The sequence below is a fragment of the Uranotaenia lowii genome, chromosome 1, assembly GCF_029784155.1.
Source record: "Uranotaenia lowii strain MFRU-FL chromosome 1, ASM2978415v1, whole genome shotgun sequence".
Taxonomy (NCBI): domain Eukaryota; kingdom Metazoa; phylum Arthropoda; class Insecta; order Diptera; family Culicidae; genus Uranotaenia; species Uranotaenia lowii.
The window spans coordinates 176,531,521-176,544,980 of record NC_073691.1 but is presented as its reverse complement, the minus strand read 5'-3'; the positions used below and the strand labels follow the sequence as shown (position 1 = coordinate 176,544,980).

The following is a 13,460-nucleotide window of genomic DNA, read 5'->3' as shown; positions in this document are numbered from 1 at the left end:
TACGGCAAAATTGTAGCCAGAAAATTTTCCAGTAGGCTTTATATATTGGAATTTCATCTTCACTGCGTGAGAACAAAATATTTATGAAAAACCAAGAACTGAAATTCTCTGAAGAAATTTGTGCGTTTTTATCCATGCAAATTTCAAATCAAAACCCGGGTTTCTTAATCTCATTTTAGAAATCTGCAAAAATTCTTTCGTTCGTTTTGACCAGAACGGAAATTTTTGAAATTTGAAAAAATTGCCAAACGACCCACCCTACTTTGCAAAGCAACTTCTATCTTCGTTGATTTTGAAATAGAACTCCACCATCCTGTACAGTCATGGGTTTATTCAAAGCTGATGAACGTTATCTTTTCAGTATGCACTTTGAGCACATTCAAGTCCAAGTCGATTTATACCGATTTCATCCCCCGACGAGACTTTAAAACAATTGTTTAAAAATATTCAGGATATTTTATCAAACTTCGACATTCGAAACATTCATTGAAAACGCATTGGAAAATTCAGATCTCTAAAATTTACAGATCTATGTAAATATGAAATTCAGCCAGTTTTTCTCAACAGATCTAGTTTTTGAATTTTTTAAAATAGAGAAATGTACTGAAAAAATTTAAAATATTCATGGCACCCTTCAATATGTATGAAGGATACTTGAAAATCATGTCTGTTTGTATGAAAGTGAATGTTTCTCTATCTGTCTGTTCTCTATAGACTAAGAAACTACTAGACCGAAATTTGGCATGTGACCGGTAATGGGTTCTTTAATTGTTTCAGAGCCCTCCTGGAAGGGGAGCTCCTGTACAAAAATTAAATAATATTCCAAGTAACAAAGATTTACCATCTGGCATTTGTAAGTTTTATTATGGTATTATTCTGGCGTTTTATAAGCAGCTAGTCTTATAAATGTTTTATTATGGTCATGAAAAATGCTTAGATTCTTGATTCAACTATTTGTTTTCATGTAATTCGCTAATAAAGCTTTCACTAAATATAGGAAGAGTTCTGAATGCTTTATTAAAACTCCAATAAAACATAAACTAAGAAATTTATATCAAACTTTTTTTGCCTGTTTTATAAAGGCACGCAGTGCATGATTTTAAAACCGTATTAAAATTAGGTGACAGTTGTGATCAGGATGCCAAAATAGGACACGCTCAGACTAGACTGCACATATTTGAATTGGAATTCCCATTTTTACACATTTTTGAACAGTCATGTGTGTTATTTTTGAGTTCTACATAAAATATATATAAAAATCTTCAAAATACTTCAAATCACAGGAAGTCGTATAAATATCTTTACAATGTGAGTATTGAGCGAAAGGGCCCGACTAGTAGGAGAAAAAAATTTATTGCTCGACGTCATTATTATTCCTAGATGGTAGCTTAAGCTTGCCAGATTGCCCGGTTTTATCCGGGTTTGCCCGGATATTTGATGCAAAATTTCGAGAAAGTCCGGTCCGGCCCGGTTGCCCGGATATCGTGAAAAAAGTCCGGATATTGCCCGGATTTTTTTACAATTTTCACAAAGAAACCCAAAAAAAATCAAAGTTTTTGAGTAAGTTTCAGCAAAATCGATAAACGGTATGGAAATTTTCAACGGTTGTTTCAAATAATTTCGCTGATTTACTTTTATAAACCTTTAAATATTTAAGTGTTCCAAAAAGTTTTTGGAAGTCTGCAATCACATTAATAAAATATTAATATCATATTTTTTGCATTTCTTCTTTGCTTTTATGTATAATAACACCTAAATTTTGCCCGGTTTTTGCCCGGTTTTTGGATTTGAAAAATTGAAATCCATGCCCGGATTTTGCCAGGTTTTTTTGAAAAAATGCCCGGAATTGCTAGGCCCGGATGGGAGTGAAAAAAATTCTGGCAACCTTATGGTAGCTTCCGTTTTTCTTTTCAAAGCTTCCAATGGCTGACAATCTCATGAAACATCCACATCATGGGTATTAGATGAAAGGGCTAAACTAGGTTAGAAGTTCAATTTGGTTGTCCGACGCCTTCTTGAAAACCAAGATGGTTTCATCCGCTCAACTTGAAAATGCTGTAAATGGCTGAAAATTTTATGAAACCCCCGGAATATTGATATTAGCTGATCTTTTAAATCCTATAAATCACTGAAAATTGTATGAAACTCCCACAATATGAGTATTGGGTGAGAGAACTAAATGAGTAGAGGTGAAATTTCGCTTTCTGACGCCATCTTTAAATCAAAGATGGCGGTTTACACTTAACTGTGAATCACTGAAAATCGCATGAAATTTAAATGATCAGCGGAATTCACCATTTTTGGTGGCGTCAGATAGCGAAATTTAACTTCTACTCGTTTAGCCATTTCACCTAATACCCATATGTTAAAGGTTTCATACGATTTTTAGTCATTGACAGTATTTTGAATTTGAGCGGAAGCCGCCATCTTGGATTTCTTAATGGCGTCAGAAATCTAAATTTTATGTCTTCTAGCTTAGCTCTTTCACCCAATACCAATATTGAGGGGATTTCATGCGATTTTCGAGGATTAACAGCACTTTAAAGTTAAGCGAATGCTGTCATCTAGGGTTTCAAGATGGCGACAGAAAACTAAATTTTGTTTCTTCTCGTTTAGAACATTTTAAAATTAAGTGTAAGCCGCCATCTTGGATTTCCAGATGGCGTCAGAAAGAGAAACTTTACTCCTTCTAGTTTAGCACTTACACCCAATACCCATATTGAGTGGCTTCCATGCTCTTTTAAGTTATTAACAGCATTTTTAAATTCAGGGGAAGTCGCCATCTGGGATTTCAAGATGGCGTCAGTTACTGAAATTTAAATTTTCTAGTTTAGCTCTTTCACCCTAATACCATATTGTGGGGGTTTCATGCGATTTTGAGTCCTTCAGAGTAATTTTAAAATTAAGCGTAAGTCGCCTTATTGAATATCAAGATGGCATAACAAAACTAAATTCGACTTCAACTTATGGTAACGGACATTCACAATCATTCCCTTATTTATTTCATTTAAAAAGTCTGTTCTCATTTACTGTACTAATGATAAACAACTCAGAAATGAGGAACTCATCTTATACGTGTAACACGTAACGCGTGGCTTGTGAAGAAACGTCAAGTTTTAGCTTTTTATATGGCTCTCATAAAAGTTTTACAAAACTAGTTGGCCATTCGTCTGGCATTCATAATAAAGCTTTTAAGCATTGAATTGACTTACGCCATGTTGGTTGCAAAATCGAAGGGCCCAAAATGACGGCATGTTAATGGATTCACAATATCCAGTACTTCAAAATATTTTTGTCAGGCCTATTTTCAATCAATTCCGTTATGTTTGCAATGTCATGTTTTTCAATGATATTTATTGAAAATTGTTTTTTGCGAAATATATTTAATTTTATTTTTCCCATTAAAATAAACATTTCATTGAAATTTCCTTATTCTAAAGATTTGACGGGGCGTATTTATTTTAGGATATTATTACATACACATTTTACCTAAAATCTTGACTGGCAGTAGAAAATATGCTTAAAATATGGTCTAAATATTGCTTTTTTTGTTTTATAACAGCTAACATTTTTAATAAAAGATTTATAACAGCTTTGGCGGCACAATTAAATGATTCATTATACTGGTTGACAAGTCTTTTTTTATATTTGGATGAGTGATTGTAATGAAAATCCCTTTGTTGAAAAATGAAATGGGGGGTGGGTCTCTTACAATTTTTTTCATACAGATTCCGAACGATTTTCAAACTATTTTGATGAAATTTGGCTCAAAATGATGTAGAAATGAGGTATATGAGTCAAATTTCGACCATGTTTGGGACCCATCTGTTTTTTCACTGGGAGAATAAGAAGAAGGAGGATGTCTCCTTTTTATACATCACTCGAGAACTAATAGAACAAAACAAATCAAATTTATCATGGAAGTATATTTGAGTACGAGAAATGTTTTTTTATATGTTTCGAGATCCCTCCCTCTCTCCAACGGGAAGAGAGGATCGAGGAGAGAGGTTTTCATACAATATTTTTGAACCATTCGAACCAATTTGAACCAACTTATTATTCAAACTTAATAGCAGAGGGCATTTGAGTAGAATTTTTTTCTTTGATTGTTTAAGGCTTCTTCCACCTTTCACTGATTTGATAAGAAGGGGGAAAAGGAGCTCCCATACATTTTATTTTTAGTATCTCGAGTGCTACTCTCGGGTAGATGGTAACAAATTTGGAAGGTTATTGAAATACAAGAAAAATTCTATAATTATTTGGTTCCCCTAAGGGATAGGAAAAAGATGAGAAGTGCAATACGTTTGTTTTGATAAATTAAAGAGCTCATCAAATACCTCAAATTCAAGAGCTCCTCAATACCCAGAACCAACAACAATATTACTATCGACGGATTCCACAGCATTGCCGCACTGTCCATAAACGGTCAAATTATTGACATACATGGTATTTACAGACCACCTTCATTCCCTTTTAATGTTTTCTATGACAACTTTGATTCTTTGTTGTCTTCCTTAAAACATTGACTAAAACTATTACAAACCACCCTGAATTTAACGAGGGGTTTGAAAGTTATATGAGAGGAATTAGTGCTGTAGATGATGCAGACTTGTGCATTCAAAACATCACTTCCACCTACAACTCCTTGTTCAAAGCCTGTTAAAAAAACCCGATTTAATACACTTAACAGTGGATTGGAGCCTTTCTAACAGAGTGTAAGTTATATTTGGAAATATATAAAATAATATAGAATACACATGATAGATTCCTTCCCTCTGCATCATATAAGTATGATTTCAGATATTCAAACACGAAAAATTCCAATCTCAATATAAAAAAATGATGCATAGTACGTTTTTTGGGGAAAAGCGAACTGGTATGTAAGGAGTTCATTTTATGTATGGAAAGAATGGTATTTAAACAGTTGAATTTCCAAGACTTATAACACGCTGAAATGGTGCCGTGGTAGCAACCAGATCTTTCACGATCCTGGTCACGGTTCGAATCTTACTGTTTTTTTATGCTTTTTTTTACTGAATAAGTAAAACCAACTACAATATTGATGGATAGCCGTGACACGTGGCCTAGCATGATACCTTTTTTAGAGCTCAACCATGCATAAAAGAAAAAATTCTCACAAAAGGAGGGGAAAATAATACGACTATTAAATGATTAATCTCATTCTGGAAACTAAATCTGAAATCTTATTCTGAAGGTTGAATTTTGAGTTACAACACTTGGTCTAATATTTTAATATAATTTCCAATTTCAAATTCCAGGTTGATCTTTAATCCGAATTCTTAATCAGAATTCTAAATCTGAATTCTCAATCTGAATTCTGAATCTGAATCTAAATTCTGAATCTGAATTCTGAATCTGAATTCTGAATCTGAATTCTGAATCTGAATTCTGAATCTGAATTCTGAATCTGAATTCTGAATCTGAATTCTGAATCTGAATTCTGAATCTGAATTCTGAATCTGAATTCTGAATCTGAATTCTGAATCTGAATTCTGAATCTGAATTCTGAATCTGAATTCTGAATCTGAATTCTGAATCTGAATTCTGAATCTGAATTCTGAATCTGAATTCTGAATCTGAATTCTGAATCTGAATTCTGAATCTGAATTCTGAATCTGAATTCTGAATCTGAATTCTGAATCTGAATTCTGAATCTGAATTCTGAATCTGAATTCTGAATCTGAATTCTGAATCTGAATTCTGAATCTGAATTCTGAATCTGAATTCTGAATCTGAATTCTGAATCTGAATTCTGAATCTGAATTCTGAATCTGAATTCTGAATCTGAATTCTGAATCTGAATTCTGAATCTGAATTCTGAATCTGAATTCTGAATCTGAATTCTGAATCTGAATTCTGAATCTGAATTCTGAATCTGAATTCTGAATCTGAATTCTGAATCTGAATTCTGAATCTGAATTCTGAATCTGAATTCTGAATCTGAATTCTGAATCTGAATTCTGAATCTGAATTCTGAATCTGAATTCTGAATCTGAATTCTGAATCTGAATTCTGAATCTGAATTCTGAATCTGAATTCTGAATCTGAATTCTGAATCTGAATTCTGAATCTGAATTCTGAATCTGAATTCTGAATCTGAATTCTGAATCTGAATTCTGAATCTGAATTCTGAATCTGAATTCTGAATCTGAATTCTGAATCTGAATTCTGAATCTGAATTCTGAATCTGAATTCTGAATCTGAATTCTGAATCTGAATTCTGAATTCTGAATCTGAATTCTGAATCTGAATTCTGAATCTGAATTCTGAATCTGAATTCTGAATCTGAATTCTGAATCTGAATTCTGAATCTGAATTCTGAATCTGAATTCTGAATCTGAATTCTGAATCTGAATTCTGAATCTGAATTCTGAATCTGAATTCTGAATCTGAATTCTGAATCTGAATTCTGAATCTGAATTCTGAATCTGAATTCTGAATCTGAATTCTGAATCTGAATTCTGAATCTGAATTCTGAATCTGAATTCTGAATCTGAATTCTGAATCTGAATTCTGAATCTGAATTCTGAATCTGAATTCTGAATCTGAATTCTGAATCTGAATTCTGAATCTGAATTCTGAATCTGAATTCTGAATCTGAATTCTGAATCTGAATTCTGAATCTGAATTCTCAATCTGAATTCTGAATCTGAATTCTGAATCTGAATTCTGAATCTGAATTCTGAATCTGAATTCTGAATCTGAATTCTGAATCTGAATTCTGAATCTGAATTCTGAATCTGAATTCTGAATCTGAATTCTGAATCTGAATTCTGAATCTGAATTCTGAATCTGAATTCTGAATCTGAATTCTGAATCTGAATTCTGAATCTGAATTCTGAATCTGAATTCTGAATCTGAATTCTGAATCTGAATTCTGAATCTGAATTCTGAATCTGAATTCTGAATCTGAATTCTGAATCTGAATTCTGAATCTGAATTCTGAATCTGAATTCTGAATCTGAATTCTGAATCTGAATTCTGAATCTGAATTCTGAATCTGAATTCTGAATCTGAATTCTGAATCTGAATTCTGAATCTGAATTCTGAATCTGAATTCTGAATCTGAATTCTGAATCTGAATTCTGAATCTGAATTCTGAATCTGAATTCTGAATCTGAATTCTGAATCTGAATTCTGAATCTGAATTCTGAATCTGAATTCTGAATCTGAATTCTGAATCTGAATTCTGAATCTGAATTCTGAATCTGAATTCTGAATCTGAATTCTGAATCTGAATTCTGAATCTGAATTCTGAATCTGAATTCTGAATCTGAATTCTGAATCTGAATTCTGAATCTGAATTCTGAATCTGAATTCTGAATCTGAATTCTGAATCTGAATTCTGAATCTGAATTCTGAATCTGAATTCTGAATCTGAATATGAGTTCTGAATCTGAATTTTGAATTCTGAATTTTGAATTCTGAATTCTGAATCCTGAATTCTGATTCCTAAACCTGTATTCTGAATTTGAAAACTGAATCTGAATTCTGCATCTGAAATTGAATCTAAATTATGTATGAGTATGTAGAAATGAAAAAAAAAACATAAATTCATTCTTCAACACGGGTTAAAAAAAACGAAGGTCATAAAATCTTCATATAAATTCCCCCCCCCCCCAACGCAGTTTTCTGTACGGCTCTGCATTTTGTTGACACCCGGCATGGCTATAGACACTATAATTTCATATATGAAATTATAGTGTCTAATAGGCATGGCGGACTCTGAAGGAAACGCCCATCCGCCATTTGCTGCATTGCAAAGCAAGAAGTGTAAGATATAAACACTGTTGCCGTATTTGCCCCAGCAGACTGAGAAACTGCCCAGACCACGGTGCGTCTTAGTAATGCCTTTTACGTATTTGAGTTTGAGCCATTCTATGTCAAGCGTGCTGATGGTTTATTGGATAGCGTATGAGCCTTGGGATCTGAAGGTTTTTGGTTCGATTCCCGAGTCAATAAATTTTAATTTTTTATTTTGATTATCTCTAATTTATAAATGATTGCTGGTGCTGCTGCTTCGAGGCGCCACTAGCAACTTTTTTTTATGCCATAATAAGTATGATATGTATTTCGTAAAGAAAACGGTTTCAACTATTTTGTTTTTTCCCGTTTTTGAAAGGGTTGTGTAGAAAAACCAGCATTCTTTTGAGACTAAAATCATTTTAATTGTGCAGCCCAGTTTCGCAAAAACGTTCTTGACATTTTTAAAATGGCACATACAAATCCACGGACATCAACAGAACTCGTCGAGCTGAGTCGATAGGTACCTATAAAGGTATGTCTAAGACCCATAATTAATGATCTCTCAAATCGACCGATAACCAAACCTTTCTGTTAGAAAGGCAAAAAGGTAGGAAATCGATTGAGCTTAAAATCACTGTCCGTGGATAAATTTTGATCTTTGGACACTTCGGAAACTACACATTTGAAAGAAAAAAGTAGAAGTTTGTAAGTGGAAATGCAAGAGTACTCACTATGAAAATATTTTGAGCAATACATCCGATTCAAAACTATGAAAAAAAAAAATAAACTCAAGACTCGGAAGGTCGAAGACTAAATCCGACATCTTCTTGAGAGTTGATAACACCGTCGAGGAAAACCAACATGAAGTTTATATTACATTTAACAATTACTTTACCAGCATCGGAAAATCTCTCGCAAACATTATTACTAGAAACCCTGATTTGAACACTTTCTTGCATATTAACCGAGTTTCTAACTCATTGTTTCTGCGACCTGCTTCAGTTAACGAGGTCACTGTTGCCATTGAATCTTGGGAAAACAAAAAAAGTAGTGGTCCAGACAATATCTCGCCACAAGTACTCAAAAATCACTGCATACATTTTGCCAAAATTCTTGCGAAATGCTTCAACAAAATCATAGAGACAGGAGTTTATCCAGAACGCCTCAAAACTGCAAGAGTAAACCCTATTTTGGTGATCAACTCGATGTAAATAATTACCGACCCATTTCAACCTTAAGCGTTTTCAGCAAAATTTTTGAGAAGCATTTGATAAGCAGAATGCATAGCTTTTTAAACGAAACAACGTTTTTCACCATTTACAATATGGTTTCAAATCAGGATCTAGAACGCTTACAGCTATCTGCGAGCTGATGGATTCTGTCGTTCAAGAAATAGACACGAAAAAAAATGTCGGCCGTCTTTTTCTCGACCTTAAAAAAGCCTTTGACACTTTAAACCACGAAATATTGTTGAACAACTTGAGTGCTATGGCATTAAAGGTTTAGTCAACGACTAAATACGCAGCTATGTGTCAAATAGAAAGCAATCCGTCTGCTTACGAGAAGAAAAGAGCTCCCTAGAAAAGCTGGAGGTTGCTGTTCCGCAAGGCAGCAATATTGGACCCTTACTCTTCCTACTTTACCTAAACGATCTCGGTAAGTTGCCGTTACACGGTACACCTCGCCTGTTTGAAGATGACACAGCTCTCTTTTATCCCGCAAACTGTTCCAATATCATTATCAACCATATGGAAGAAGATATTTATTTTATTTTTTTATTTACATAGTATTCCGTCTTACGACATAACTTGACGAACATAATTCCTAAAATTCACTCGGTCCATGGCAACCGTTCTCCAATTTCTCGGGCACCCCACGTTCGCCAGATCACGCTCCACTTGGTCTAACCACCTCGCTCGTTGCGCCCCCGCTCGTCTTGTTCCTACCGGATTCGTAGCGAACACCTGTTTTGCAGGACAGTCGTCCGGCATTCTCGCAACATGTCCAGCCCAGCGTATCCGGCCAGCCTTCACCACCTTCTGGATACTGGGTTCGCCGTAGAGTCGCGCGAGCTCGTGGTTCATCCTTCGCCTCCACACTCCGTTCTCCTGTACGCCGCCAAAGATGGTTCTTAACACTCGTCGCTCGAATACTCCGAGTGTACGTAGGTCCGTAGGTACGTAGGCTAGTGAAGTAGACAATGTGCAACTCGAGACCCCATACACCCAACCTTCGGGTAGTGGTCATATCACCTCTTGTCTGCAACTCCGATTCTCTACCTCCCCGTGGTGCTAGCTGGGGTGCGAGCAACCTTAGCGGAGATCGGGTACCCAACCCCGGTGGATGCTTTGGTCGCATGCAGAATGAGTTAGGGGGCTTCGTACGCGTCTGTTCTCCATGTTAGGGGCGGCGTACGGAGTGCAACAGCGTCCTGGTGGTGTTCGGGACCCAAAACAGCAACATCACGACGGTCCTCCTGCGAGATAGTGGGGTTAGCTGCGGGCCTTGCGAGCCTGTGACTACTAAAAAACCTAAGCAACGAATAACGAACAACAAATGGAAGAAGATATAAGAGTTCTTAATAGTTATTTTTCCGCCAACCTTCTGACCCTGAATCTTGCTAAAACAAAGTACATGGTTTTTCACTCTCCTCTATGGTTATCAAAAAAGTTTGACTGAATTCAAATGTTGTTTTGTGTTGAAATACACTTCCCATTTTAAATAACTTCTATCCTTTTTTACGGAAAGGTATTTTTGGTGAACACCCGTCAATTTCCAGGCTCTATGCGTTGCCTAGCTAGTTTAACATGTAAGTTAACACCCCGGAATTTTTCCCACAATTTCTCCCTAGGACGATGGTCGTTTCGCTGACTATGATGTGCGGCCGGACCGGATCCATCATTGGCAACGTGCTGTTTCCGTACCTGATGTCCCTGGGCTGTTGGCCGCCATTCCTGATGATTGGCACCATACAAATTGGTGAGTAATAGCGAGACGAGAATATCGGACCCTGACCGGGGCGATGGCATCCGTCAATCAGCATGCAGTATCAGAATGTTCATCGCTTCCATCATCACTGTGAACTAACTTTCATATTTTTTTTTTTGTTTTTCGTTTTGTTCCATTCCATTAGACAAATTTTTATAGTTTCCCATGCAAATTGCTTCTACCCAAACCACCGGGTGGGTTTGAAACCAATTCAGAGGACGAATGGCCAAGTTGGTTAAAATTCTCTATAAATGAACAAAATAGAATAGACAGAGCTAGTGAGGAGGGAAAATGTTTGAGATATTCATAACAAAAATTTAAGTGTTTTTCAATATAGTGTTTGAATATTGTTTTATGAGAACATTTGATTGAGAATTTGTTTGTTTATGTATTTTCGAAAATTCATACTTTTTATAGAAATTTTAGTTCTAGGTCCAATGAAAGGTACCAGAACAGTACCAAAATAGAAACAGGAAGTTCAAAGATGGTAATTTAGATCATCCATATCTTTTCAAATCTTTCAATAACGGCGAAACCTATGTATGTTGAAAATTCATTTTGAACTTTCAGATGAGATCTTGAACTATAAACAAATTTCTTGAAGGATATCAACCTCCCGTCCATTAATGAGAAAAACCTGATTAGTTAAAAACCACCGCTTAAAGGGTCTAAAGTAGTGTCCCTGTCACTGTCACTGTAGTTTTTAATTTAAAAGGGTTTTGAGAAATTCATGTTATTTGCGGCTTATGTTCTTACTTTTCTTTAACCCTAATGTTTCTCTAAAATTTTCCATCACCATGAAAATATAAAAAGGTCACCATGAAAATATAAAAAATGGTTTTGCTGTTATCTTTCCATTGATATTTTATTAAAAAAATGTAGGTTTTTGGAAATCCCTGTAACTTTTATTCACGTGCGTCAAAATGATTTTAAATGTTCTACAAAGTTGTTATTTATAGAATTAACCCCACCTAACTTAAACTTATCATGAAAATAGGCTTTTCACCATCCAACATGAAAATTTATCATTAATTAAAAAGTTCACATCAGTTCACGGCCCATTCGTCAAACTAACTATAAGCAAAGTTTTGCTTCATTCCGTTCAGATGCGTTTTAACTTTTACTAAAATGAAAACTCACCCATCCAACCCGTGTTTGGCCGGATGCGGATGTCATTGCTTGTAATTGCAGCCGTGAGTCTCCTTGCCACGACGATTCCCAAGACGCTGAAAAAACCTCTGCAATAGCTCTAGCAACATAACTACTTCCGGTGTGGAAAAGCACCAAGCACGTTCCCATTATGCTAAACAGTCGTAAGCAGAGACCGCGTACGCGTGTCTGGTTCTGAAATCCGGCACCAGGATGGGAGTCGAGAAATGAAAGAAAAAAACCGGTAAACATAATCCTTCGTAAATTAAAAAAAAAGTGTGATATCTTTACAGCGCTCGACGTAGTTCTGTTGTAAACTTTAATTAGAGCCCTTTCTGTTAGTATACACCTTTTGTAGCAGTTTCAATTTTAATCAACGAAAGAAATCCTTCACCTAGATTTTCCTTAGCACTCGGTAGCACCCCGTGGTAATGAGACAGAAAAACGCGGTAATCCTCAAATTAACATATATTTCAGTTAATACGTTTTGCATAATTCCCCTGGTCGGCGCAGCACACTCTTGGCAGTTGTATTTACACAAGACGAAATCCTTCGTCGTTCTCCATTAAGCCAACCCAAATAGCTTGTTTAACTCCGGGCCAACATTCCTTCAACCCTGCTCAACTGATAGCCTGGGATCTGACGAAGACGAAACCCGAGCGGGAAACTTTCCCAAAACGATAACATAATTAGAGCTCTTTTCGGAAATGGAATCAACCCAGCATCACTCAGCTAGCCGGAGGGCTGCGAAAGTTGGATGCAAATTTTTCCTCTTCATCCTGGCGACTGAATCCCTTACTCGAACCATGAGCGGTCTAGTTAAAAAGAAGCTCGAATGCTAATGATTTGACTAAACAACATTCCGGAGAAACAACGCCCGGAGAATGTTGTCAGCTGTTGAATGGATTAGAAAGTCGAAGAAGATGGTATGTAGGTGGGTTCTGGGCAAATCGCTTTCATTATCATTGCTTTCATTATCATTGCTAAACTATCCTGAGAGTACCTATTCTTATTACGTCGATCGATATCAACCACGTCTACGCTTCACAAGAGGAATAGGTTGGACCAGGGGACTGAGATAAACGGAGAATCATCGTCAATGATCAAACAAATTTTCCTGCCAATGATTGAATTTGTGGTAATTTGTTACAATTTGTTAAAGAGAATTAGAAGGTTTAAGTTAAAATGAGAGAAACCGGTGCTCAGAGAGAATGAAAATGTGCTGATTGTTGCAAATTGTTGCGATTTGTTAGAGTTAAGCAGTTGTTGAATTTTGATCATTACCGTTCCAAATGCAAAGAATTCTCTCTCCACTGCAATCCCTCGGGTTGGACCATTTCGGAAATGTTTAAGTGTTAATTTTGAACCTTTGTAAAACTATAAATTGTATGAATCGTTTTAAGCCTGTAAACTAAAAATCTGTTTATACTCACCGTTTGGAATCTTCGACAGGCAGGGTTTTGTGGATCGGAACGATCCACCAACAGAACTTATTTGCTGCACCGAGCAGAACCAAAACACTGTTTGTTTTGGTTCTCCACATGCTTTGGACAATT

General features: G+C 35.9%; 1 protein-coding gene across 1 annotated transcript in view; it reads left to right on the top strand.

Annotated features, from left to right (window-relative positions):
- LOC129737543 (synaptic vesicle glycoprotein 2C-like) overlaps positions 1 to 12,239 on the top strand; it is a 70,862-nt gene extending 58,623 nt beyond the window's left edge. The window contains exons 10-11 of the mRNA XM_055728708.1: positions 10,619 to 10,746; positions 11,947 to 12,239. Coding sequence (XP_055584683.1) covers positions 10,619 to 10,746; positions 11,947 to 12,002 — 184 coding nt within the window. The 3' untranslated portion in view covers positions 12,003 to 12,239. The remainder of the gene's footprint in view (positions 1 to 10,618; positions 10,747 to 11,946) is intronic.
- Positions 12,240 to 13,460: the final 1,221 nt, after the last annotated feature.